This window comes from Hemitrygon akajei, chromosome 5, assembly GCF_048418815.1.
Source record: "Hemitrygon akajei chromosome 5, sHemAka1.3, whole genome shotgun sequence".
NCBI classification, from domain to species: Eukaryota; Metazoa; Chordata; class Chondrichthyes; order Myliobatiformes; family Dasyatidae; genus Hemitrygon; species Hemitrygon akajei.
This window is the reverse complement of record NC_133128.1, coordinates 164,426,894-164,454,374: the sequence shown is the minus strand read 5'-3', so window position 1 is coordinate 164,454,374 and position 27,481 is coordinate 164,426,894. Positions and strand designations below refer to the sequence as shown.

General features: G+C 41.5%; 1 protein-coding gene across 2 annotated transcripts in view; it reads right to left on the bottom strand.

Annotated features, from left to right (window-relative positions):
• The window catches only part of pde1a (phosphodiesterase 1A, calmodulin-dependent), a 648,403-nt gene extending 622,543 nt beyond the window's left edge, over positions 1–25,860 (bottom strand). Inside the window, exons 1-2 of one of the 2 annotated variants that reach the window (XM_073047065.1) lie at positions 25,773–25,860; positions 25,216–25,505 (exon numbers count right to left, since the gene is read on the bottom strand). In XM_073047065.1, coding sequence (XP_072903166.1) covers positions 25,216–25,474 — 259 coding nt within the window. In that variant the 5' untranslated portion in view covers positions 25,475–25,505; positions 25,773–25,860. The remainder of the gene's footprint in view (positions 1–25,215; positions 25,506–25,772) is intronic. The other variant, XM_073047064.1, reaches the window with a different exon arrangement.
• Between the last annotated feature and the right edge of the window lie 1,621 nt (positions 25,861–27,481).

Sequence of the window (27,481 nt, the reverse complement as noted above, 5' to 3'; positions counted from 1 at the left end):
GCATCTGATTCTGCCTCCAACTTCAATCAGAATTGTCTTTTGCTCTTAAATTAGCCTTCTGTAGATTGTACCTGAACTTTTTTTGCTATAGTTCTGGATCACTGATCTTTAATGTCACAGGCAGATTGTATTGATTCAAAAGACAGACCTAGAAATAGCCTGATAAATTGAGAGACTAACATGCCTGAATCAAAAAGAAATTATGTAGAGATTTGTAAGTGCTGAGTCTGTACATCAGTAATCAATGTACAATTTAGGGATGATTCCGACCACAGAATTGAAGTAACTACTTCATATATGAAAACCATATTAATATCACAATGTTTGTTGAATTACATCAATAAATGAGAATTCAAGATGGATTCAACCTTATACTCAAAAAATGCAACCTTATATTTATCAGATGCACTTAATTCCACAAAATACCCTCTGTCAACAAGGCAAAATACAGGTGATGGAAAGGAGTGAAAAACCAGCATTAGGACCTGATAACTTAACCAAAGATTAGATGAGAGAAAATGAAGCAAGATTTGGTCCATGATGAATCCACTCTTTGTTGGTTTACTCTTCAAAGGATGTGGCTATCAGTGGTGTTGCTGGCATTTATTGTCTACCCTTCGTTTCCCCTACACAAAGGAGGCAATTAACAGTTCATCTCATTGCTGGGTCTAGAATAGGGGTTCCCAACCTGAGGGCCACAAACCCCTTGCTTAATGGTATTGGTCAATGACATAAAAAAGGCTGGGAACCCCTGGTCTAGAATCACATATAGGCAAAGACTATAGATCTCCTTCACTGAAGAACATTCGCTTTTACAATAATCCTCTAATTTAATTACTTAGTGTTTTTTTTATTCACAGCCACACCGTGGGATTCACATCCTTGGCTGTTCATCTGGCAACATAATCACTGCACCACCATATCCTTTGCTAGATAACACAAACATGTATAAATGACATTAACTGCATACAAGTGGTGAAGAGGTTGTCCATATTCAAACAAAGGAAGTTATATCTAAATGCTACTGGAATTATATTCAATTAGATACGTGTTGGTTCAACAGGATATCAATCAACATAACCAGACTACTGAAATTTAGTGATTCAATGCAAAATGTCACCCAAACAGTTTATGAAATGTTAACCATTTTTAACTAGAGCTAAAAAAACAAAAACTTATTATCATCAAAGTAAAATTATGCAGCCTTAATACCATTTGATAGGTAGATGCAACTTAGTTATTGAGATACAAGGCCGAATAGGCCCTTCTGGCCCTTTGAACGATGCTGCCCAGCAACCCTTGACTTAACCCGAGCCTAATCATGGGAGAATTTACAATGACCTATTAACCGGTATGTATTTGGACTGTGCGAGGAAACCAGAGCACCTGGAAGAAACCTACAGTCATGAGGAGAACGTGCAAACTTCTTGCACACTGCAGCAAGAATTGAACCTGGGTTGACTGTACTGTAAAGCATTGTGCTACCATGCCATCCCTTGTTCGAAAAGGCTACTAAAGATAAACAAATAAAGTACTTAATGCAATAGTTATTTTTCTACGTAAATGAAGCCAAGATTATGGAATTTAAAATGCATCTATTTATATAGCCTCTTTCAGAAACTTGGAAGATATTCTAAATCATCTTATGCCTTTCGAAGTATAATTGCAGTTCCAACATAGGGTACAAGAACAAAGGGGTTATCACTGAGCTAATGGTGCCTTGACTACTGATCTAAAGTATCACCTTGTATCCAAGCATGGACGCTGGAGAAGTTAATTCCAAGTATTTAAATAAATCTTGGATTTGAAACCAAAGCAGTCAACATTAGCAACAAGAATCATAAAAATTCAGACACTTTAAATATTTTTAAAAACTGATTTTAGAGAACTCAACTTGTTCACTAATATCCTTCAAAAACAGAACCAGAATTAATATCAGCAGCATATGTCATGAAATTTGTTAACTTTGTGGCAGCAGCACAATGTAACACAATAGAGAGAAAAACTGAATTACAGTAAATATAAATTATAGTTAAATTAAATAAGTAGCGCAAAAAAAATGGAAATAAAGAGCATTGAGGTGGTGTTTTTGTGGGTTTAACGTCCAATCAGAAATCGGATGGCAGAGGGGAGAAGCTATTCCTGAATCATTGGGTATGTGCCTTCAAGCTTCTAGACCTCCTTCCTGGTGGTAGCAATGAGAAGATGACCACACCCTGGGCGATGGGGGTCCTTAATGATGAACATTACCTTTTTGAAGCACCACCCCTTAAGAATCTTCCAACCTTACCTTACACATAGTTCCAAAGCTACCGTCCTCCTCAGCTCAAGGTAATTAAGGGTTACCAATAAATCAATGTCCTCACCCCATGAATTGTGAATGATAATAAACAGAAATGGAATAATTGGCTGACAAGAGATCTGCTTCAACAATAAGAGGCCAAACCTAGTGAACCTTATTGCTTCACATTTTTTAAATATATACACAAATATAGCCTGAGGTATGCAATCAAAATAAATGTTGAATTCTTTCTACCATTACGTGCATACTCCACAATATCATCAAGAAAACAAATGCAGTCCACGGTAGAGGTATTCACGTTAAACCACAAAAGTAGATGCGTGATAAACGAGAACTATAATGTTAGTGACCTGCCCTAGCCAAAAATTATGAAGGCACTATGCTATCTCTGGAATCATTAAGGTTCAAAACAGAAGCTGTTCTGTGCACTGAATCCCAGCTTTAATTCTCTGCTCTATATCCAATGATTGGTTGGAAAATAATTGTTCTCTATTTGCAGGATTTGCATACAAATGCAGTAAATTACAGGTGAACTGTCAACTACACATGGCATAGTTCATCTGATGGGGCTGTAGAGTGGCCTCATGAATATTACACTAGGAATTAAGTGTCCTACCACTTTCATTATGCTTTTTATCTCTCATGAAGAGGCCCACTTGTATGTTGAAGGCTCCAAAATTACATGCCATTTGCATTTTGTGAATCAGAATGCTGTATTGAAGCTGTGATCGCTTTTATTAATCGTCTTCATTTTTTCTTGAAAATATTACAAATCTATGAAATGTAAATTACTGTACCTTGTGTTATGTTCACAAACCTTATGAAATAGATGAAAATCTGATTTTTGTGGGCTTTTCTGCATAATTAAAACCCAAAGTACAGTATAATAAAGGGTCATCAGAACAGTCACTAATCAGATATTGAGCAATCTCCATCTTTAACCAATGTACTTATTTCTTGAATATTAATGCTACAATATTTAAAACATGTTTTCCAAAAATAAACATGTAAAAAGTGAAAGTTCCACATAACCACATCGTTCTCCTTAAAATTGACCTTTATCTGCATTTTGAATTCAGTAACAAAGTACTTGCATCCCTGTGACATTTTGTAAGGGGCATCAGCTTAAACAATAAATATGTCACAGGGCTCCATTTAATAGTGGTGTTCAATCTGAAAAAGGGAAATGAACCTGGTCAGGTGTCAGGTCTCTCAGTGGGAGAGCATTTTGGAGAAAGTAATCATAATTCTATCTCTTTTACCATAGCATCGGAGAGGGATAGGAAAAGACAAGTTAGGAGAGTGTTTAATTGGAGTAAGGGGAAATATGAAGCTATCAGGCAGGAACTTTGAAGTATAAATTGGGAACAGATGTTCTCAGGGAAATGTACTGCAAAAATGTGGCAAATGTTTAGGGGTACTTGCGTAGCATTCTGCACAGGTACGTTCTAATGAGACAGGGAAAAGATGGTAGGGTAAAGGAACCATGGTGTATAAAGGCAGTTGAAAATATAGTCAAGAAGAGCTTACAAAAGGTTCAAAAAAAACAAAACAGGTAATGATAATGATAGAGATCTAGAAAATTATAAGGCCAGCAGGAAGGAGCTTAAGAATGAAATTAGAGCCAGAAGGGGCCATGAGAAGGCATTGGCGATCAGGATTTAAAAAACCCCAAGGCATTCTACAAGTACGTAAAGAACAAGAGGATAAGATGTGAGCGAATAGGACCAATCAAGTGTGACAGTGGAAAAGCATCAGACACCAATACAGTTTGGCACCAGCAGTGTCACAGGAGTTGCTAGTCAGTATGGGACTGCCTTAGGGAATCCATCTCAGAGTTTACTCCCGAAGCCTTCCCCGTGAGGCAATGGAGGTTTGAGGTTAGAGTATTCCTTCTCCTAGGCAACTGCTAACAATGGATGACAAGCCCCATCTGCCCGAAGCGACCAATTTTAAGGCACCGGCAACCTGCCTTTGCCCTTTCTCCTGTCAGTAGAAAAAGCTCCACCAGTCTTAGTAGCTAAGCCACACATGAAAGCCAGGAGCGGGACTTGGTCGTCAGAGGCTATTTGAAACATACACCAATGGGAGTGAGAGCTTTTCCTTCTACCACCCTCAGCTACAGTATAACAACCTTAAGGAACCCATGTTGTTATAAAACTTTACCATCAAGACCATAGCAACCATTCAGCCTCAATGTTTCCCTCAATAAGCCCTGGTCCTTTAACTATCACAAAATGCATATTGCATGGAAAGGCAAGTCCCCAAGAGAAAAAAAAAAGGTATTTTGCACTACAGACAGTTGTGTATTTTGCCCCAGACCAGACAGGGGAAGGACATGGAACAACCCCATAAGGGTATTTAACATGGGGTCAAATGAGATACTGAGGAGGTGGACAAGAGAACTCCAAACTGGGAACAACTTCTTCCCTCAGGCTGTGAGACTAATGAATGCCCTGCCACCACCAAGGTTTTGGCACCAGGACAATGAGTTGTTAACCTGTGCTGTGTAGTACATTCACTTTAAATTATATTTGATTAAATTATTTATGGTAATATTTTATTTTACGTGCTATGTGTGTGATATATGTTTTGTGAATAGACTGCAGTCCAGTGGAATGTTGTTTCATTGAGTTGTACACATGTACAGTCAGATGACAACAAACTTGAATGGTATTTGTTGCATATTTGAAAAAGGACAAAGAGTACATACAAAAATCTTTGAATTACAGAATTGGGCAGTGTATTCCTGGCAGGTGGATCCCCTACCCAGCAGTGAACCAGATGACCAGGCAAAGTGAGGGTTGTGAGTGGAGTGCCAGTGGTAACCCACAATGAGGGGGTGAGTTGAAAATGAGGAAATGGATAGACATGCGGTGATCTCCGATGCTCGTATGCACAGGCCATGTGTGTGCTCTATCCATCCCAGACGGCAAGGGCTCTCTGTCAATGGCCATGATGCAGAAGTGCTGAGAGATAGGCTCAGTAGGGAGAAAGAACTGCGCACACAGTCCAGAAAGTTCCCTGCTGCACTGGAACCCGCCAGAGCCTCCTGGGTGTGAAGAGTCTTCCGGGTGTGGATGAAGACAGAAAGAGTGAATCAGGCTATGGTGCTGGAACAAAGGGCCAGGGAAACTGACCGGATAGAAAGCCCTTCGTCTCTACCTGGTTGGACCATTTTTCCAGACACAGTGTACATTTGACATGTGGACGTTCCATGGCTGTGTAGTAGGCGCACAAGTTGTTTCTCCACTGACATTTGCACTCTTGGGTTCTGGAGGTGTTGACGATAAGGGTCCTACAGCCTGAAGTAGTTCTGGGAATAAACTTGGGTTCTGGCTGGTGATCTGAAGGGTAATTCCATAAAATGCTCGTCAATTCAGAGGGCCAGAGTGATAAGGCTTTTGAGGTCAGTGAGCATCTCCAGAATAGACAGCGTGTCTTTCAAGTGCTCTGAGAGACTATGACAGTAATGAACCAGCAGCACTCCCACATTCCAGCTGTACTCCATTACAAGGATCCTGAATTCCATGGTGCAATCAGGACCAAGCTCGAGCCTTGATGCAAGCAAAATATCTGATCCATTGCCCCCTTCCCATTTCCCAAATGGTTGAAAACTTGGCACATCTCAGTGGTAAATTCCTTATAGTTATTGCACATGGTGGTTTTATCGTCCCAGTTAATGGCAGCCCAGGTTAGGCGAGGGTAATCTTGGCTCAGTCCATAGATTACAGAGATGGCTGGAGCTCGAAGTGTAAGCTGCTCTGGGAAAGGAAGTTGCGACATCAGTTTGGGGGGGGTCCATTGAAGAGTTCGGGCACTGAAATCCAGGGAGGAACTGACTGGCAATGGGGCTGCAGAATCGAGATGGAGAGTTTGTTAAAAGTAGCAAGCAAGTTGTCAGCGGTTTCCTGCTGTCCCAGGATCATGCGCTCCTGTCGATAGACAAGTTGCTTTATGTGAGCAATTTCTGCTGGATCAGTCATGGGTTTACCCGCCTCTCAGGAAATGTAGAAGAGTCTTGACCCAAATTGGAGACAATTTAACAGTGAACGATGTTTTATGAATAAACTGCAAAATAACAAGCCACAGCGGGCCACAAAACAAGAGGACAGATACTGGACAAGGCAACAACATAACTGAAGGCTCAGAGCAGTTGGTTGAGGCTGGCTGGTTTGCTGGGTGAAGAAAGGACTGTGGATGAGAGCTGGGTTTAAATAGGCTGCAGGTGATGAGTTGGGAATGAGTGGCAGGTGACTCCTGTTAGCTGGTGGAGACTGGGAGGTGCCTGCCTGTGTAGGCCTAACATCACCCTCTCCATCATGTTCAGGTAACAATATACCAACAGCATTTCAGGGGCAATTATTTGAAGAGGTTTGTGAAACTTGTGCTATGAAATAAGGTGCAGTACTGACGAAGGGTTCCAAACATGCCTTCTTTTCAAGTCCTGCTGAAGCCCAAAATGTCGACTGTTTATTCCCTCCATAGATGCTGTCAGACTTGTTAAGTTCCATTTTGTATGAATATCTTGTTTATGAAATTAATTATTTCTTTCTACAGATGCAACTTGAATTCCTTTACACATGACTGTATGGCTAAGCACAGGTCAAAGGTGGTAATGAATCAACAAAAAGGAGAGAGATTGAAAATCTGGCCGAGTGGTGCCATAACAATTACCTCTGACTCAATGTCTGACCAAGGAGCTGATTACTGACTTCAGGAGAGGGAAATCAGAGGTCCATGATCCAGCCCCCATCGGAGGATTGGTGGTGGAGGGGATTAGCAACTTTAAAGTCCTATGTTTTATTATTTCAGAGGACCCATCCTTGGCCCAGTATGCAAGTGCAATTATGAAAAAAGCATGCCAGCACCTTTACTTCCTTAGGAGTTTGCAGAGATGTGGTATAATATCCAAAACACATTATACATGCATGTGGGAGATGAGTAATTATGCAGGCCAGCTGAAAATTAATGATAGATGTCCTTCGCACAAGAGATTCTGAGATGCTGAAAATCCAGAGCAATACTCAAAGTTGCTGAAGGAACTTAGCAGGTCAGGCAGCCTCTGTGGAAATAAATAGTCAACATTTTGGGACAAGACCCTTCATCGGAACTGGAAAGGAAGGGGGAAGACGCCAGAATAAAAAGGTGCGGCGAGGGGAAGGAGCACTAGCTAGGAGATAAGTGAAGCCAGGTGGGTGGTAAAGATAAAGGGTTGAAGAAGGAATCTTTTAGGAGGGGAGAGTGTACCATAGGAGAAAGTGAAGGAGGAGTGGGCAATGAGACCACTCCATGAGTGAATGAGCAACACCTCATATTCCGTCTAGGTAGCCTCCAATCTGATGGTATGAACATTGATTTCTCTTTCTGGTACTTTCCCCCCCCCCCCCCCATTCTATTTCCCACTCTAGCCTCTTACATTTTCTCCTCACCTGCCCATCACCTCCCCTGGTGCCCCTCATTCTGTAATACAATGCTGCAGAGCAGAGAGTGGAAAGATTCTCCAGGATAGTGCCTGGGGTGGAGTATTTTAGTTATGAAGAATAGCTGGGTTTCTCTTTCTTGGAGCAGAGGAGAATGTATGGAGACACAATAGAAGTCTATAAAAGTCTGAAGGATATAGAGGTTATAAAATCATGAGGAGCACAGATAGGGTAAATGCACAAGTCTTCGTCCCAGGGTGTAGGTTTATGCTGAGAGGGGAAGATTTAGTGGGACCTTGAGGGGCAAATTTGTTCACATAGAGGGTGATATAGATTAGCATGATAGCTAGAGAATTAGTTGAAGCAGGCACAGTGACAACATTGAGAAAATATTTGAACAGGTACCCGGGATAAGAAAGATTTAGAAGGATACAAGTAAAAAGTGGGCAAATGGAACTAGCTTAGAGCTTGATCAGTATGGGTGAGTTGAGCCGAAGGGCCTGCTATATAACTATGACATAGACAGGGCAGATTGAAGGAAACTTTTCCCATAGAACAGGTATCTAGAATTATTGGGAACAGGTTTAGCAAGGATCTTACGAAGCATTTGTTTGGAATCTGAAGTGCACTCCTCAACCATTCCTTCACAAATTTAAGCACCACCCAGATGAGCATTTTTGAATCACCATAGTGTAGAAGATCAGAGAACATGTTAAATGAGATTAATATGATCAGGTTCTTGATAACCAGCATGGCCCTGAGCCAAAGGACCAGCTTCTTTGTTGCATGCTTTTATGACTTTTCATATCCAGTCTAACAAAGAGCCTTTGACCTCAATGTTAACTCATGTTTCTCTTTCCATAGACATTGACTGATTGTTTGAATATTTTCAGCATTTTCTTCTGTTGTTCTGGACTTCCAACAGATGCAATTTTATTTATTATTGATTTTCAGAGAAGAACAGTTCATTATGATGATGATTTAGCATTTTCAGGGCAATGAAAATATTGGCAAACCTCAACAGTAAGTAATTCAAAATTCAGAATCATATTTCGAATCCCCTGCAATGGCCCCTCCATACTGAACAGTGATGCAACCAGTTAGAATGCTGTCCATAGTACATCTATAGAAATTTGCTGGAATCTTTGGTGACATACCAAATCTCCTAATCAAATATAGCTGCTATTGTGCCTTCTTTATAATTGCATCAATATGCTGAGCCCAGGATAGATTTTCAGAAACGTTGATATCAAGAAACTTAAAACTATTCACCCTTTCCACTTCTCAATAATGACTGGTGTGTTGCCTCAATTTTCTCTTCCTGAAGTCCACAATTTCTTGGTCTTATTGACATTGAGTCAGCTGAGAAGATCATAGGGGTCTCTCTTCCCACCATTACGGACATTTACACTACACGCTGCATCTGCAAAGCAAACAGCATTATGAAGGACCCCACGCACCCCTTGTGGTGAACTACATATACCTGCCTGGACACGCCCCTCTGCTGACTGTTCCTCTGGCTCCTCCCACAGACCCCTGTATAAAGGCGGTTGGAGGCACTGCTCCCCCTCAGTCTCCAGGATGCTGTGTGGTCATTTCTTGCAGCTAATAAAAGCCTGTCGTTTGCCTCCCGTCTCCGAGAGTTATTGATGGTGCATCACCCCTCATACAAACTCTTCTCCCTCCTGCCGTCTGGGAAAAGGCACCGAAGTATTCAGGCTCTCACGGCCAGACTATGTAACAGTTTCTTCCCCCAGGCCATCAGACTGCTCAATACTCAGAGCTTGGACTGACACCTTACTGCCCTATTGTCTTGTTTATTATTTATTGTAATGCCTGCACTGTTTTGTGCACTTTATGCAGTCCTGGGTAGGTCTGTAGTCTGGTGTAGTTTCTTTCCCCTCCCCGTGTTGTTTTTTTTACGTAGTTCAGTCTAGTTTTTGTACTGTGTCATGTAACACCATGGTCCTGAACAAACTGTCTCATTTTTACTATGTACTGTACCAGCAGTTATGGTCGAAATGACAATAAAAGTGACTTGACTCGACCTGAGTACAAGGTTGTTGTTGTGATACCACTCAACCAGCTGACCTACCTCTCCTCTGTACACCTCCTTGTCAGCATCTGAAATTCAGCAACAATATCTGTGTCATCAGCAGATTTACAGATGACATTTGAGCTGTGCCTAGCTACACAGTTATGGGTGTACAGAGAGTAGAGCAGTGGGCTATGCACACCATCATAAGGTGCTCCTGCATCGATTGTCAGTGAGGAGGCAATGTTATTTCTGATCCTCACTGACTGTGGTTCCTACTGAGGAAGTCAAGGATCCAGTTGCAGAGGGAGGTACAGAAGCCCAGGTTTTGGAGCTTGTTGATTAGTGCCAATAGTATGATAGTGTTGAATGCTGAGCTGTAATTAATAAAGAGCAGAATGACATGGCTACTGTATTGCCCAGGTGGTCCAAGGCCAAGTGGAGAGTCAATAAGATTGCATCTGCTGTAGACCTATTGTAATAAACTATAGCAGGTCCAGGTCTTTGTTTAGGCAGGACTTTATTCTGGCCATGACCAACTTCTCAAAGCTCTTCATCACAGTATGTGTGAGTCGTCGAGGTGGCTCACACTTCTCTTCTTGGGTACTGGTATAATAGTTGCCCTTTTGAAACAGGTAGGAACCTCCACTGTAGCAGTGAGAGATTGGAGATGTCCTTGAACACTCTTGCTAGTTGGTTGGTATTGGTTTTCAATGCCCTACAAGGTACACTATCAAGGCCTGACACCTTGCAGGGGGTGGGGTTCACCGTCTTGAACGAATACCCTCTGCAGAAGAAAAGCTTGAAGATATTAAAGAGCTAGTCCAGAAAATTTTCAAAAAGGCAGCTGCACCATTAAGGATTTCAATGATCTCATACAGGTGAGACACATGCAAATATCAGCCTGGCTCGATGAAGCCATTGTCTGACAAGAAATTCTTGACTGAGCTGCAAACATTGGAGACAATCCAGTTATCTCATGAGTGAAGATAGGTGACAAAGATGTAGCTTTGGTCATGTGTCACTATTTAATAAATTGTAGCATTTCATATTGAAAATAGATAACTGATGGTACAATCTTATGTATACAAGTGTAACTTTAGAGGCATGTTATTTAAAAAGGGGGTGGAATGATGCAACATACATGATGATTAGTGCACTTTTAAGAGCAGGTGGACAGTCATGATGCTCAAGCCAACAAGCACAGTGTGGTGAACTACGTATACCTGTCTGGGCACGCCCCCCCCCCGCTGACTGCTCCTGTGGCTCCTCCCACAGACCCCAGTATAAAGGTGATTGGAGCCACAGACCCTTCCTCAGTCTCCAGGATGTTGTGTGGTGGTCGCTTGCTGCTTGTGCTTTCTTCCAGCCAATAAAAGCCTACCTTAACTCACGTCTCCGAGAGTTATTGATGGTGCATCACACAGGCAGTATGTGGCCCAATCCAGGGTCCTTAGATGATATCCATCAGCCTCTTCCCTCATTTGAGTAGCTCCTATTTTAATCAATGCTTCACTGGACTGCATTCAGGAAACTGCAGTGAGCTGCTCAGCTTCTATTCCATACTTCCCAAGCAAAAGCAGAGAATGCTGGACAAACTCAGCTCAGCAAGTCAAGCAGCATCAGTGGAAACAGAGTCAATGTTTCAGGCTGAAGACCCGTCATCAAAACTGCCAAAGAGGAAGCAAATTAGTCAAAGTAGAAGAGAAGGTGGGGAATGCTGCCTTTTCTGGAAGTACTATTCGACCTGATGGATTTTCTGTTTTATTTCAAACTTTTCAGCATTTGCAGATTATTTTTCTTCAAGAACAAACTACACTCATGCCTCCATCCATTGAGACGTTCCCAAAACCAATGATCTCACTTTAAGGACTCTTTATCTTCTCATTTCATTTTCTCATTATTTATATTCACGTTTGCAAAATTTGCTGTCTTCCGCAATCTAGTTGATCTTTGATTGATCCTATTATAATTACTATCCTATAGATTTTCTGAGTATGTCCACAGGAAAATGAATCTCAGGGTTATAGAGCGTGACATGTATGTACTCTGATAATAAAATTTACTTTGAACTTAATCTTCAAAAGGGTATCTTACTTCTACATTTCATTCAATCCTTATTCCATTACTGAGACATTTAATGCTTTCCACTTCACTATTCCATAGGTTTCACTTTGAACAAAGATTTACATATGCCACAGATTAATTAATAATACCTTTTCATCCAGCGGTCTGAATCATCAGAGCAGGCAATGCCTTTATCCCTTCATCTCCCAACTAATGGAAAATATGACAGTGTGGCACAATCACAGACAATAAAGCAAGTCTCTGAGAATCAATGGAAACGTTTGTTAAAGAGCTTCATGCTTTTCAGCTATGACACCTTGGAAGATGTGCAGGGAGCGGCTTCCCTGCATTTCTGAATGAGCTGGAAACAACTGCACTTGAGCTGTGGGCAAGATGTAGACAAAATTGTTTAACAGTATTGGTGACACTTCATTAACGACTGTAATTTGCAAATGCCATTTCTGGGGAATGGAGGAGGGAGAAACCTTTTAATTTATAGAAATACTTTACAAAAGCATTTGGCTCCTGTTGAGAGCCAGCTGCAGCTTTTCTTCATCCATCAATCTTCAGTGTACAAGTAGAGAAGCATTAAGTACTAATAGCGCTGAGGGTAAGGCTGCTTCACTCCTTCAGAGAAACACTGGGTTAGGAGGAGATATGGCCCTGACATTCAGCCCTATCCAGCCTCAGAAGTAGTTCTCACCACATTTTTTTCTGCTGACTCTCAAATCTCCACAGGTAGTTAGCTCTCCCCAACAACTTTGCCATTGACGGTCACTGATCATTCATTTATACTGGGCTGCAGATTGCACAGCAGTAACATTCCTACCCTCCCCCACCCCCCAACACATCCTATCCTGCCACTGCTATTTGCCACCTTATTCTCTCTGTCTAAAACATAGCATCTAAAGCACCTAAAACAAAGAGGGTCAGTTAGAGAGGAGAGGTGACTCCAGCCACAAAATGGTGATACAGATCTAGTGTTGTAGAATTTGTAGTTTCTGCAAAAATCACATTTTAGTTGAGCATTAGATGGAGGTATGGTCTCACAACGTCCCTCATCTTAGAAACTTGAATATTTCCAGAATGAAATTGCTGCTTATGTCAGCAAATACTTCAATGTTGTCTCCCTTTTTCACAACCAACCCCAAAATTTCCAAATCCTCCACAATTTCTCACAACCAACACATGCAAGATTCAAATGAATTATGTTCCTCTTAACAATGTAGCCTACCTAGTTTTATCTTTTTTTTACAAAAGCAGATTGACAGTTTGGAGTGACATAGTTCCTATTTTTTAATAGGACAATACACTTTAAGTAAAATGCCCCATGCAAAGTACAGGCGTGTACACAGATCATATTAGCAAGAGGTCTCTCAAAGATAAAACCTCTAGATATTACAAAGTCTATGAGATGGTTTGGGTGGATTTATTGAAATTATACATTACAAGAATACAATGCTGTTCAACCTGACCTCATTAACATACTAATTATTTTTACTGAACGATGCAGATTGGTTAAAAACCCAAAAATCATCTAAACATCAACACGCACAACTACAAACACAAAATGATCACAAATGAAACAGTAATAAAAAATGCTCAAGAATTACAGTCCAGTTTTTAAAATAAAAAACACAAAATGCTGGCAGAACTCAGCAGGCCAGACAGCATCCATGGGAGGAGGTAGTGACGACATTTCGGGCCGAAACCCTTCATTAGGAGTGATGAAGGGTTTCAGCCCAAAACATCGTCACTACCTCCTCCCATAGATGCTGTCTGGCCTGCTGAGTTCTGCCAGCATTTTGTGTTTATTTATTTTCAGCATCTGCAGATTCACTCGTGTTGCCAGTTTTTAAAATCTTTGTTTGCAATGGATGCAGTTAAAGACAAATCAGTTGTACTCTCTCATAACACAGTGCAATGTTAATTTTTATACCATACACTTAGTTTCTAATTCAAAATGTCTTGTTTTTAATGTTTTCTTGAATATTTCAATAACATGTTCACAGTATACAACTTAATTGTAATGTTTCAACATTTCTGCATACAATGGAAAAATACTGAAGAATTATTGCAACCCTGTAACTTTCTTATATTTTCCTAGCTCAAAAAAAATGGGTATTCTGAAAGAGGTCACTCAAAAGTTCAAAGTTTAAAGTTAATTTATTATCACAGTACATATGGAGCAGTAAAACAAGAACTGCACATTCTTCTTCCTCCTTACCATTCCACACTACTGGATAGCCGAGGGAATGGGACAGATGGGAAGCAATTTTGTCTTGTCAGCTAGGAAATTGGTGACTGAATTCTGGATAACATTAGTTGGGATCACTGTGTGATTTACCGAAGCCCGTAGAAAGCTGTGCAGAATGCACATGGAATTTGCAGCACTAACTCATTAATAGGATTTTAGTTAACAGGCAAACACTGACTGCTTATTGCATAACCACAAAGCCAGTTTCACGAGTGACTAGCATTAGTTAAAGTTGTAGGAATAACTGGTGGCAAAAAGTCAAACCAAGGAATTTGGGATCTTGGAAAGACATGGGCAATTACAAGAATAGTGAGCCTTGATTGATGGGAAAACTAAATGGAGTGCCAAGCAGATAAGTAAATGGCAATATGATGAAGTACAAGTGAAGCCAACATCAAAAGTTCTATGTACCTCATACACTTGGTTAAGTTCAGTGAGTACTCCCAACAAGAAACTACACATCAATCCATGAAATGAATGCACATTCAACTTAACCTTTATCTCCAAACTAATGTAAGAAATACAACATCCACATCTCCAAACTTCCACAGGTCACTAGCTATTCGACCTTGAAACTCAGATCACGTCTTATTTACTCATATACTTTCCACTCCAGGTCTAGCCCCAAGTGCTATTACCAAGAAGGTACAGCAGTGCCTCTACTTTCGTAAAACTTTGCAAAAATTTGCCATGTTACCTAAACCTTTGACAAACTTCTATAGATGCATGGATAAGTGCACATTGCCTGATCACATCAAAGCCTTGTTTGGAAACATCAATGCCCTTGAACAGGAAAACCTACAAAATGTAATGGATACAGCCCAGTACATCACAAGTAAAGGCCTCCCTTCCATTTAGCACATCTACACAGAGTGTTGTCAAAGAAAAGCAACACCCATCGTCAAGGGCCCCTACCAACCAGGCCATGCTCTGTTCTTGCTGTTGCCACCGTCAGGAAGGAGATACGGGAGCCTCAGCTTCAGGAACTGTCATTGTGCTGCAACCTTCAGGCTCCTGAACCAGAGTGGATAACTTCACTCACCCCAACAATGAACTGATTCCACAACCTATGGACTCACTTTCAAGGACTCTGCATCTCAGGTTCTCAATATCGTTTATTACTTCTTATTTATAATTTTTTTTCTTTGTGTTTGCAAAATTTGTTGCATTTTACACTGATTGCCATTCTTGTGTGTAATTTGTCATTTATTCTATTGTTTTTTTTTATATATTTACAGTGAATACCCACAAGAAAATGAATCTTAGGGTAGTATATGAAGACATACACGTATCCTGATAATAAATTTAGAGAAGTCAGGAAATAGCTGATGGCAAGAGACAGGGGTTATCCGAACCCAACAGCTCATCAGGAAGAAGATGGTGCCACATATATCTGCAGCAGCCAATTAGTCAGTTCCCAGCAGACTCTGAAAATGACAGCCTGCTTAGACCTAATTTCCTTCTCACGTTCCATTTCCCCCCCACTAAACTTCAGAGTCATGAACTGCAGACGGCATAAAGAAGCTCCTATAACTTGTGCCCCTTCTTTCTTCCCGTGGCTACTTTCTTTCAGACCTAGAGTAGTCCATGAGCCAGTGGGGTTGGTCAGTACCATCTGAGGGGAATGATGCACGTTGTGATTTTTGGCAAGGTATACATCTCTAGAGTTAGAAAATGTGATACCATTGCACCAGCGGTAGCTTTATTACTTCAAATAAGTAATCACTTTTTGTATATATTCCATATTAACATCAGTACAGAAAATGTTACACCATCCCCCCCCAAAAAAAAAGGTAAAAAACCTCATTTGGAGAGATATCTGGAGTTTTATCAATGTCATATTTTCCATATTGTTGTATCAAATCAAAACATTCTTAAGCTTTAGTCATAGCATATAGAATTACAGTACAATAATTCAAATGTGGGGTTCCACACTGCCATAACCTAGGCCACATTTGGTTGTAAAATGAATATATTTAATCAAAGACTGCTTTCCATACTTTCATAACCTATTAATAATCATAATAATTTTCCAAGTCTTCCACATCTTCATCTGAACGTTCCACACTCTGAGGTGGATGCCTGGTTCTCACAGTCTGCCAGTCTACATGTCAATACACCTGAGGCCATTTGCAACACACATGCATCTTGGGAGTGAACATTTCTTTGGACAGTTATAGGCCAGTAGATCCAGGATGGCATTGGGTGCTGGCTGGCCTTCCGTCCAGTGCACCACCAACTGGTCAGCTTCTTCTTCTCTCTCCATCTTCCATCCTCTGCCTTCAGGGCTTGGCACATGTGGGTTCTTCTCCAAACATTTTCTCCATATACCAGCCTGGTAGTGGGCTTGTTGTGCATGTTTTGTTAAGCAATCCTTGCATGGTGGGAGTTGATGACTTTCGATTTCACTTTTTTTAAGCACAGAAAAGGAGATACCTGAGCTTATTAACCTTGGTGGCCAATGCTTTTGGGGCATACAGGAGACATGCAAATACCTCCAGTTTGTCCATCAGTTCTGGGGAAGAGGTTCTATCCCTGACCCAACTCTAAGAATGTGTCCCGAGTTTCCCTGTTGCTGATCAGAAGTTTTAGGACACTTGTCTTCCCTTTGCCTGCAGAAGCGCTTACAGTATCACATCCTGTATATATGTGCAACCCGATGAGAGCCCTGCATACCTCTATGCCAACAGTATGTTTTGGCCTGGGGTTATAAAACGATCAATAACACACAGAAAGCTACCACCGTTGCAATGCTATCACATATTTTCTAGCACTAGGGGTATATACCTTGCCAAAAATCACCAGAAGAATTATTCCCCCCAGATTGTACCGGTGGCCCAAATTTGGGATCCTGGCTCATGGACTAGAAAGGCTGCACTAGCAGAACAAGAAGGCACTTGCAGATCTCAGCACTTTGCACACTGATTAGTAGCTTGATATGGGGTCTGTATGTAACAAATTCCCATCCTCAAATGTGCCATAAGCAAGCCAGGAGAAAGAGGACAGCTTACTAAAAAGAGAAAGTCCTGCTTTGGAGAACCGAGGATGACTTTGAAAGATCAGCCTGCACATGAAGGCTGCACCATGTTCTGAGCATTGGTAGGACTGCATACGTTCATGTGAAATGTCAGGCAGCCTGGGGGCAGGGGGTGGGAGCAAGTGCACCATTTCAACATTCTAAAGGATATCTGTGGATCTGGGAATACATTCTTTCCAGCACCAAAAGGATAATAAACATCATTACAACATTTGCACATCCAAAAAAATCTGAGAGTCAACACTTCAATTCTTCTTGCCTACAAGGCATTACATATGACAGAATGCATCTTGCACATTTAGTGTTCACGAAGACCTTCTTTACATGAAGGTTAGAACAAACAGATGAAATTAAATAAGTTGTGGGAGACAAGTGCCCCATAGAGGTAGGTGTGGTGAGAGTGAAGCAACAATTAAAGTCAAGGGAAAATTGCAACCTGGAAATTTGGGTCAGAGCATCAGAAGGGATAATCACAGTTCAAATCATTGGAGGTGTAGATGTGGTGGAAGTAAGAGCAGCAACTCATAATTAAGTGAGAAATTGGAGCTACACCGAGGAAGATCTAAACTGAGGGATAAAGGACCTGATGAAATGCATGGTTCTGAAGGAAGTAACTGGCGGGATTGTGGAGGCATTAACAATGATCTTTCAAGAATCGATAGATTCTGGCATGGTACCAGATGACTGGTAAAATACAAATGTTACTCTGCTATTCAAGAAGGGTGGGAGGCAGCAGAAAGGAAACTATAGACCTGTTAGCCTGGCATCAGTGGTTGGGAAGTTGTTGGAATCAATTGTTAGGAAGTACCTGGAGACACATGGCAAGATAGGCCAAAGCCAGCATAGTTTCTTGAAGGGAAAATCCTACCCAACTAACCTACTACAATTTTTTTGAGGAAATTACAAGGGTAGACAAAGGAGATGCAGTAGATGTGGTGTACTTGGATTTTCAGAAGGCCTTTGACAAGATGCAGCACATGAGGCTGCTTAGCAAGATTAGAGTCCATGGAATTACAAGAAGTTATTACCATGGGTGAGCATTGGCTGATCAGCAAAAAGCAGAGAGTGGGAATGAAGAGATCCTATTTTGGCTGGCTGCTGGTTACCAGTGGAGTTCCACAGGAGTCGGTGTTGGGACCACTGCTTTTAACAATGTATGTCAATGACTTGGACTATGGGATTAATGGATTTGTGGCTAAATTTGCCGATGATACAAAGATGGGTGGAGGAGCAGGTAGTGTTGAGGAAACAGAGAGACTTAGATAGTTTAGGGGAATGGGCAAAGAAGTGGCAAATGAAATACAATGGTGGAAAGTGTATGATTATGCACTTTGGTAGAAGAAATAAACAAACAGACTATTATTTAGATGGTGAGAAAATTCAAAATGCAGAAATGCAAAGGGACTTGGGAGTCCTTGTGCAGGATACCCTAAAGATTAACCTCCAGACTGAGTCGGTGGTGAAGGTGGTGATGTTGGCATTCATTTCAAGAGGTATAGAACTTAAGAACAGGAATGTGATGTTGAGGCTCTATAAGGCACTCGTGAGACCACACTGGAGTATTGTGTGCAGTTTGGGGTTCCTTATTTTGGAAAGGACATACTGACATTGGAGAGGGTTCAGAGAAGAAATATTTCCAAAAGCAATTCTAAAACTTTTGAAACATCTATAACAGCTTTAACGAGGGTAAACCCTGAACTTGACAGTTGTCATTGCCTGTGAAGGGCCTACTGGGGACAGGACCTTCATACAGTGCTGCCTGTGAGACAGTCTCTAATTGGAGCACACTACTGGACTCAAGATGCACTGGGTCAGCAAGGGAGATCAAGATACCTGGCCAAGTTGCCTGGATATTGTTGTGACACAAGCAGCAGTTCCATGCATGTAAATTATTTTGGTGACTTTTTAAACTCTGAACCAATGCAAAGCCACTGACCTGAAGTATTAATATTTACAAGGCTGCAGGGTCAGCTCCTCAAATCTCTCTGCCTCTAGCTCACCGCCTTTAAGTCTTTCCTTTAAGCATGTTTCTGGTCACATTTACTTAGAGCACAGTATGTGCTACACTCAGACTGTGCGGTCCATCCAAAATAGTGTTCTTCACTTTATCCAAAGGTCTCCAACAAAGCAAGGAAATAGGTCACGAGTTATTTAGCCCTGATTTTGGATAGCCATCCCATTCATCACTGTGACTGCCTTGGACAAGTAGCAAATTTTAAAAAATGATAAGAATTTGTTTATAACCTGTAACAAACTCAAAAGTCAAGCAAAATGTTATAATGAGTGCAAGAGTTAAGCAGCTTCCCCCCCCCCCCCACCCCCCACCAATCCCTGGCATTGTGAACAATCCATGGAATCACTGTCTGAACTGGGCATCAGGAATCTCAGACAGGGACTACCTACATATCAATATTCTGATTTAGAAAATACGGCTGACTGCAAAACTAGCCAGACATTTTAATTGGTATAGGAATACACAGCTGCATTCATACAAAAATAGCCAAGAAAATATTTTTGGATACTTCTGATATGTAACCCAGTGTTTCATATGGCAGATGATCTATACTTTATAACAAAATGTTCCATTTCAACATCCATGGGTTTAGGTCACCCAATTTTCTGTTTAAAGTTGTGATGATTTTATTACCTGGATTTCAATTAAAATTTATAATTCAAACATCGGAAGTGAATTGTCCAGAATGAAATATTAAAATAAAAAAATAAAACTACATCAGTGTTAGCCTTGACCTGGAACAGCAATACACCATCGAACACCAGTACACTTTGAGGTCATCACTATTCTCATTGTAAAATTATGAGGAGTAGTTAAAATATTATCCTTTACCCACCGTTCTCACTTACAGTGACATACTCATGTTTCCCCCAATCTTACTTATAGACAACAACAAAAAAAGATTCAAGCAGACCTACTACGGTGAAGAACTTTGGAAATTTATATAGTAAATTTATGGTATAGCTCTAAAATCTCTGTATCTTTCACATCTGAAGTAACTCATTGTTTATCAGAGTATCACTTTGTGAAATAAATCTATTTTGCAATAAAATCATTGAACACTTGCCTCTTGTATTATCTCTCTTGAAGTTTATTCCACAGATTTATACTTGACATATTTGTGTTCACTGTTGAACTTAAACATGGATCACTCACAACTCACCTGATCCAAGTAAACAATGAGAATTTCTCCATTTATCACATGGAACATGTGGTATTCTCAGTCAAGGTAAAACGTGACAGTAACACACACAACAGGCTGGAGGAACTCAGCAGGTTGGGCAACATCCATGAAACAAACAGTCAACGTTTCGGGCAGAGACCCTTCTTCAGGACTGAAGAGAGAGGGGGCAAGGGCCCAATAAAGAAGGTGGGGGGAGGGTGGGAAGAAGGTTAGTGGGTGCCAGGAGAAAAACCAGTCAGAGGAAAGATCAAGGGGTGAGGGAGGAGAAGCAGGGAGGGGATAGGCTGGAAAGGCGAAGGAGGAATGTAAGGGGAAAGCACTATGGGCAGTAGGAGGCGGAACCATAAGGGAGGTGATAGGCAGCTGGAGGAGGAAGCAGAGTGAAACTGGAATAGGGGAAGGGAGGGGGATGGAGTTACCGGAAATTGGAGAATTCAATGTTCATGCCAAGGGGCTGGAGACTACCTAGACGGTATGAGGTTTTGCTCCTCCAACCTGAGTTTGGCCTCATCATGGAAGTAGAGGAGGCCATGTATGAACATATCCAAATGGGAATGTGAAGCAGAGTTGAAGTGGGTGGCAACCGGGAGATACTGTCTGTTGTGGCAGACGGAGTGGAGGTGCTCGATGAAGCGGTCCCCCAATCTGCGTCAGGTCTCGCCGATGTAGAGGCCGCACTGGGTGCAATAGATGACCCCAACAGACTCACAAGTGAAGTGTTGCCTCACCTGGAAGGACTGTTTGGGTCCCTGAATGGTGGTAAGAAATGAGGTGTAGGGACAGGTGTAGTACTTACGCTTGCAGGGATACGTGCTAGGTGGGAGATCTGTGGGGAGGGATGTGTGGACCAGGGAGTCGTGGAGGGAATAATCCCTGTGGAAAGTGGAGAGGGGTAGAGAGGTAAAGATGTGCTTAGTGGTGGGGTCTTGTTGAAGGTGGAAGTTGAAGAGGATAATGTGCTGGATCCGGAGGCTGGTGGGGTGGTCGGTGAGGACAAGGGGAACTCGGTCCCTGTTGTGGTGACGGGAGGATGGGGTGAGGGCCGAAGTGCAGGAAATGGAGGAGATGCGGGTGAGGGCATCATTGATGATGGCAGAAGGGAAACCACGATCCTTAAAGAAAGAGGACATTTGAGATGTCCTGGAACGGAAAGCCTCATCCTGGGAGCAGATGCAGCGGAGATGAAGGAACTGGGAATAGGGAATAGCATTTTTGCATGTGGCAGGGTGGGAAGAGATAGAGTTGAGTTAGTTATGAGAGTCAGTGGGTTTATAGAACATGTTAGTGGACGGTCTGTCTCCAGAGATGGAGACCGAGAGATCTAGAAAGGGGAGAGAATTGTCCAAGATGGACCAAGTGAATTTGAGGGCTGGGTGGAAGTTAGAGGCAAAGTCGATGAAATTGATGAGCTCAGCATGGGTGCAGGAAGCAGCACCAATGTAGTCGTGCTACATTGTGTGCTACTGTCACGTAAAAACGTGACAGTACAGTAACTGCTTTCTGATTTACACCTTATGGTGCACCCATCCGACAGACTAACTCAAATCTGCTCCTGGGACCTGAAATACCAGTTCATAAATTGTTACAGATGCAATCTGTTATCCCTTTTAGCTAGTGACAGAATTCACCTCTACCATCTTGTCAGTAGTCTAATGCTCTTCTCCTGCCTGACCGAATCTGCAGGGTGGTGAACACAGCCCTGTCCTTCATAGGCTTGTCACTTCCTTCCATCCAATCCATCTCCACAGTGCACTGCTTCAGGAAGACTAGTAGTATTATCAAAGACCACCCCTCTTCTACCTTTTAGATGATGATACAGGAGAGTGAGAACCCAGGCATCCAGACTTCTTCCCCTCTGAAATTAAACTCCTGAACCAATCACATCTTTCACACTCCCTTCCCAATGGCGTTACCAACCTCATTATTTTGCCATTGTCTCTTTAGTATTCTTTGTGTTCTACTTCAGATTGCACCGTTCTGCTATTTTGCACTGGTCATTGTATTGTTACATTTATCTTACCATGTCTGCTGTTTACTCCGAGTTTCATGCAAGCAAAAGAATTTGATTGCACTCTGGTGTACATGACAACAAACTAATACAATTTCATCTACGGTAGCTTTCCATTTACCCTTTCTGCTTCAGAAGCAAACCCTCATATTCTGTTCTTCTGAATAACATGAAGCTTGTAATGATCTAGTGTTTCTATTCACTTTTAAACATAACACAGCGATCACATGATATTTTAGCCATTTCTTCACCAATACTTTTGAGTTCAATTTACATAATTACTTCCCATAATTTAATCCTCCATCCACTCAATTATACTGGTTGCTGCTCTGTTCTTTCACAGTTGCTACGCTTCTTTTGATAAGATAAAAAATTGGTTGTTTATGATGACATTTTAGCCAGCTAGAGTGCAGATGAGTGGATAATTTCCCTGTCAATCAAACAGGTTTACTATTCTGTGACTTTTGATTTTATTAATGTAATTGATAAGTAATTAACCCGTGATTTTCAGTGTGCCATGGTAGCATAGCAGTTGGTGCAACATTATTATAGACCAGGGCATGCTGGAATTCAGAGTTCCATTCTGTAAGGAGTCGCCGTACATCCTCCCTGTGGAGTGAATGGATTTTCTGCAAGTACTCTGGTTTCCTCCTACAGTCCAAAGATGTACCGGGTAGGTTAAATTGGTCATTGTAAATTGTCCTGTGGTTACGTTATGGTTAATCTGGGTTGCTGGGGCAGGGAGGCTTGAAGGGCCAGAAGGAGCTACTCCACTCTGTATTGCTAAATGAATTAAACAATAGAAGAAATGTTTTTGCTTGGTTCATCTGCTCATATAATAGACTACTTACAAAGCAAATTAATTTTGGTTGCTTTACAAAAAACTATTCCGAGTCATAGACGCAGCCCCAACTCCAACTCAGTGGCTGACACACCGTTGGCAATAACCACTATTAAATTATTTTCAATAAGGACACCCAGATTTATTTTCCATCCATATTAATGTCTGTCCAATCAAGTAGTAGCCCCTTTCTGATAGTTTTTTTTATTTGCTAGTTGAAGCATTAGTTTGATAAAGTGCCACTGGTATAAACTCAAGAATAAATACATTGAGACTGGTACTTATGAAAGGAAAAATTATTTTGACCTGCAAGATTGAATTTTTTTGAGATTGGAACAAGCAGAATACATAGGAGAAACAATTACTGTGATGTATTCGGAATTTGATGTGGTCTTCGATAAAGTACCATGCAAGAAGTTATTAAACAAAACTATTGTGCACAGTCTAGTAGGTGAAATATTTCTCGAGATTGAGGATTCATTAACAACCAGAATTGATGAAATAAACAAGTCATTTTCTGGTTAGAGGTTGTAACTAGCGGTGTGCCGCAGTTCAGTACCTGGTCCCAGATGATCACAATCTATTAATGAATCAGTGATTTTGTAACATATCCATATTTGTTGGTGACACAAAGCTTGGAGGCACTGAAGAGGATTCAGAGAGGCTTCGGGGGAATATGGACAGGTTATTTGAAGGGGAAAGATGTGACTGAATAAAATATGGAAAAACTTGAATGTATCCACTTTAATAGATAAAATATACATTTTAAATAGTGAGAAACTAGGAGAGTGATTCAGAAGAACTTGGGTAAAGGTAACATTGAGTTTCCATAAACAATTGCAAAGGCAACTGACACTTTAGCCTCAGTGGCAAGAGAATCTGTGTACAAGAGTAGAATCATCTTGTTCTCATTGTATAGACTCCCAGTGAGATCTCATCTGGAATATTGTGCAAAAGTCTCTGGTCTACCAAGAAAGAATGAGCTGTGAAAGAGGGGTGCAGAGAAAATTCAACAGATTCATTCCTAGACTGGCAAATTTGTTGTCAGGACAGATTTGAGAGTATATGCAAGGTGTGCTCAATGTTTACAAGAAGAGATGTGATCTCTGTGATATACAAAAGTGCTTAAGAGATTTGACAAATTAGATGCAACGTTGATATTTTTCGTGTCTAAAACCAAGGGTTAATGTCTCAAAATTTGGGGATGACCATTCATTCGGCAGAAGGGGCAGAATCTGTCCCCAAGGGAATAGTAATTTATTTTCAATTATCAACACAATAGCGTAGAGCTTTTTGAAATATTAAGGGAATCAAGTGATGAAGGATTAGTGGAGGAAAATGGGTCTGATGCAAAATAAATTGGCAATTATCTTATTGAAAGGAAGCAAAACGTCGTCTTGTGTTCTTGCGTCATGATTCCCAGTGCTGTCGGGATAACTGGGCGGCTCACATGCAGGAGACAAACATCAAAAGCATTGTTACTGGATTGTCCTCACAGCAGGTAAACATCGGGAAACTTCCTCCACCTAAGGGGACTGATAACATAGCCACATTTCGAGTTCAAATTAATCTCGTTGTCATTTGGTTTTTCGTGTTTTTACGACTCAAAATACTACTGTGTGGTGGGCTATAATGTGACACTATTCAAACACTTTGATTAAGCAAAGCGGAATCTTTGGCTTGAAAGTTTACCCTGATCGCCAGTAGACGAACGTCTTTCGGGAATTATACCCCTCTCAATATTTCTGCGCTCATGTTCCTCTCGAGGAGTTAAAGCGCTTAGCGGGAGAAAATGTAGGAGACCGGTAGAGCATTGTAAAATATAAGGAAATAACATCGAATGATTTAACACATAGCAAGCAAATGAATTGTCACTGATTTTCCAGCAACCCGGGGGGGGGGGGGGTGAGGGGTTAATTTGTATTATTTTGTCCGATCTGTGAACACGTTTATTCGGAGACTCCGAAGAAAATCTCTCCTGGAGTTCCGATCTCCCGCCGCCAATGATCGTGACAACGACGGCGAAGATGCTGGCGCGATGTTCCTACCTGTTCGCTGGCTGACGACTATTCCACAACTTGGAGCAGTATCCCGGGAACGGGAGGCTCTTCTCCTTCCAGGGTCTGCTTGCCAAGCGGGACTGAGGCATCCTTTCGCTTTTCCGCCTTTCCCTGCCTCTTGAGCTGCGGATGGGGCCCGTCGTTCGCTCGGACCCAGTCTAGCGCGAATGGACGATACGGTGCCCATACGGAGAGAAGCAGAGGCTCTGTTGTCAGCTCCGGATTCATCAACATCCACACCGGGCATCTCTCACACCAGACTGCCTCAGCACATGCCCCTGTGGGAGATGAAACTGTGATCACGGTTCTCTTTTTATTCCACTAATCACCATTAGCCTCTGATAAGTAACCCCTGTTAGGTATTACTATGTAAAATGCCCTACCCCGCCCCCTCCCACCGCCACCAAAATTAATAAAGGTCCAATACAGACAATATTATGTCATCTTTTCTCTGCACACCCAAGCGTAACTTATCCAGTTGGAAACGTTTACAAGAAAAAGGTGAAGTAACGCCAAGCATCGCCGCAGAGGACACCACTCAGTACCTTCGTGCTTTAATAAACTACAAATTGCGCATGCAATTTCCCTCCGATAACGAGCTTTTCCAAGGCGTTGCACAGAACATAAAACAGAAAGTTATCCACGGAAAGGGATTCTCATGCAGCTCGGGAAGGGAGTGAATTGGAAGAGATACTAATCCTCGTTGCAGCGCTGGAGATATAGACGTATGACTCAAAGGTGTTTTTTTTCTCGCGTTTGTTTTACTCCAGATGATCAAGTGCACCTTGGAGTTTAGAGAGATTCTTTCAGGGTAGCCAGAGGTAATTCGCCCGATGTTTAAAATATCCCTACGGTATTTTTAATGCTTTCAGGGACCTACCTTGATATAAGACTCAACCAAAAACAAAATAGCCCCTTTAATAGGAGGCTGGGTGCAGACATTCAATCTTGACGGCTTTTGGAGATGTGACAGCATTGATCATAAATGTACACGTTTAATAAACCTCACGGTTATTGGAAAGGCTTCATTGCCATGCCGCTGCCAAAGTGGAGAAAGGAGTTTTAGTCTGTATATGTCAGTTATTTCTATAACCACTGCGAAAAGTTCTATTACACGTGAAAAGTGGTTCATATAGCTCCACTGTATGACGTCTACATAACCATTAATCAAATTGAAAAGTAACTCAATAATTGGTCTTTATCCAACGTGTTATTTTATGTTTTCAATTTCAGGACGTCTTGAAAACACAAAAGGTGCCAGAAAACATCATATTTCTGTTATGGTATGGCTCTGTAGGACTACGGTCTATTCCAGGGTTGACCACCAGGGGCAGGCATAGTTTCCTAAGGGTTTTTTTCCCAAACTGAATGAACTTGTTTTATTGATCGTTGACTACACATGTTCCCAATTTATGTCTCTTTACCCTGCTTCCTGAACCTTACCTTGCTCAGTCTTAAATGGTAATCTTGTAAGTAGTAAGAGTCCCTGGTATTTTGAGTTTTTTCTGTGTGTGTGTGTGTGTGTGTGTGTGTGTGTGTGTTTATTGTCCGCTACTGCCCGCCAGTTCTGGGATCTTATTTGCGCATCAAGATATTAATTACTGAATTTGTGTTTGGATTACTGCATTTTTGGACTGGTTGCCTGTTTTGTCATCTTGTCCAAAAGAAAATAAAGCTTGCTTTTGAATATGCACATCAGCTCCTGTCTGCAGTGTGGTTTCTACAGCTGGATTCACTCTCAATCCTCAGTGGTAGATTGCTGGACATGCAACCCCCATTTTCCTTACAGATGACTGATGAGACCAAGTAAGAGAACTGCAGACTCTTCCACTGATACGGCAGGAGGAAACTGATGGGATATTTAACCTGAGGCAGGGGCAGTTAACATGTGAGGCAGTGTGCTTCTTCAATGTTTACATAGGGCCTTTGTATACATCTTGTGCATGAAGTTCAGCCTCTCAGTGCCATCTGAACACTCCTTCTGCATTTTGAGCACTCTTAGTTCAGAGATTCTCAAGAGTTAGGGTGGATGCCGCATTTTCACAAGTCTTTGAGAACATCTTTGAATCTTCTCTGTGAGACGATCATTTTCTAAGGCAGAATTTGGGCAGCATGAATATTTCTAGAGCAACAAACAATCTAGTGAAAAAGTTCAACTGGTCAACCAGCATCCACAGCTCCAGATTCCAGCATCTGTGTTCCCATATGTATCCTGATTGTATCAGAGATTTTGCAGATGGGCATCCAAATAACA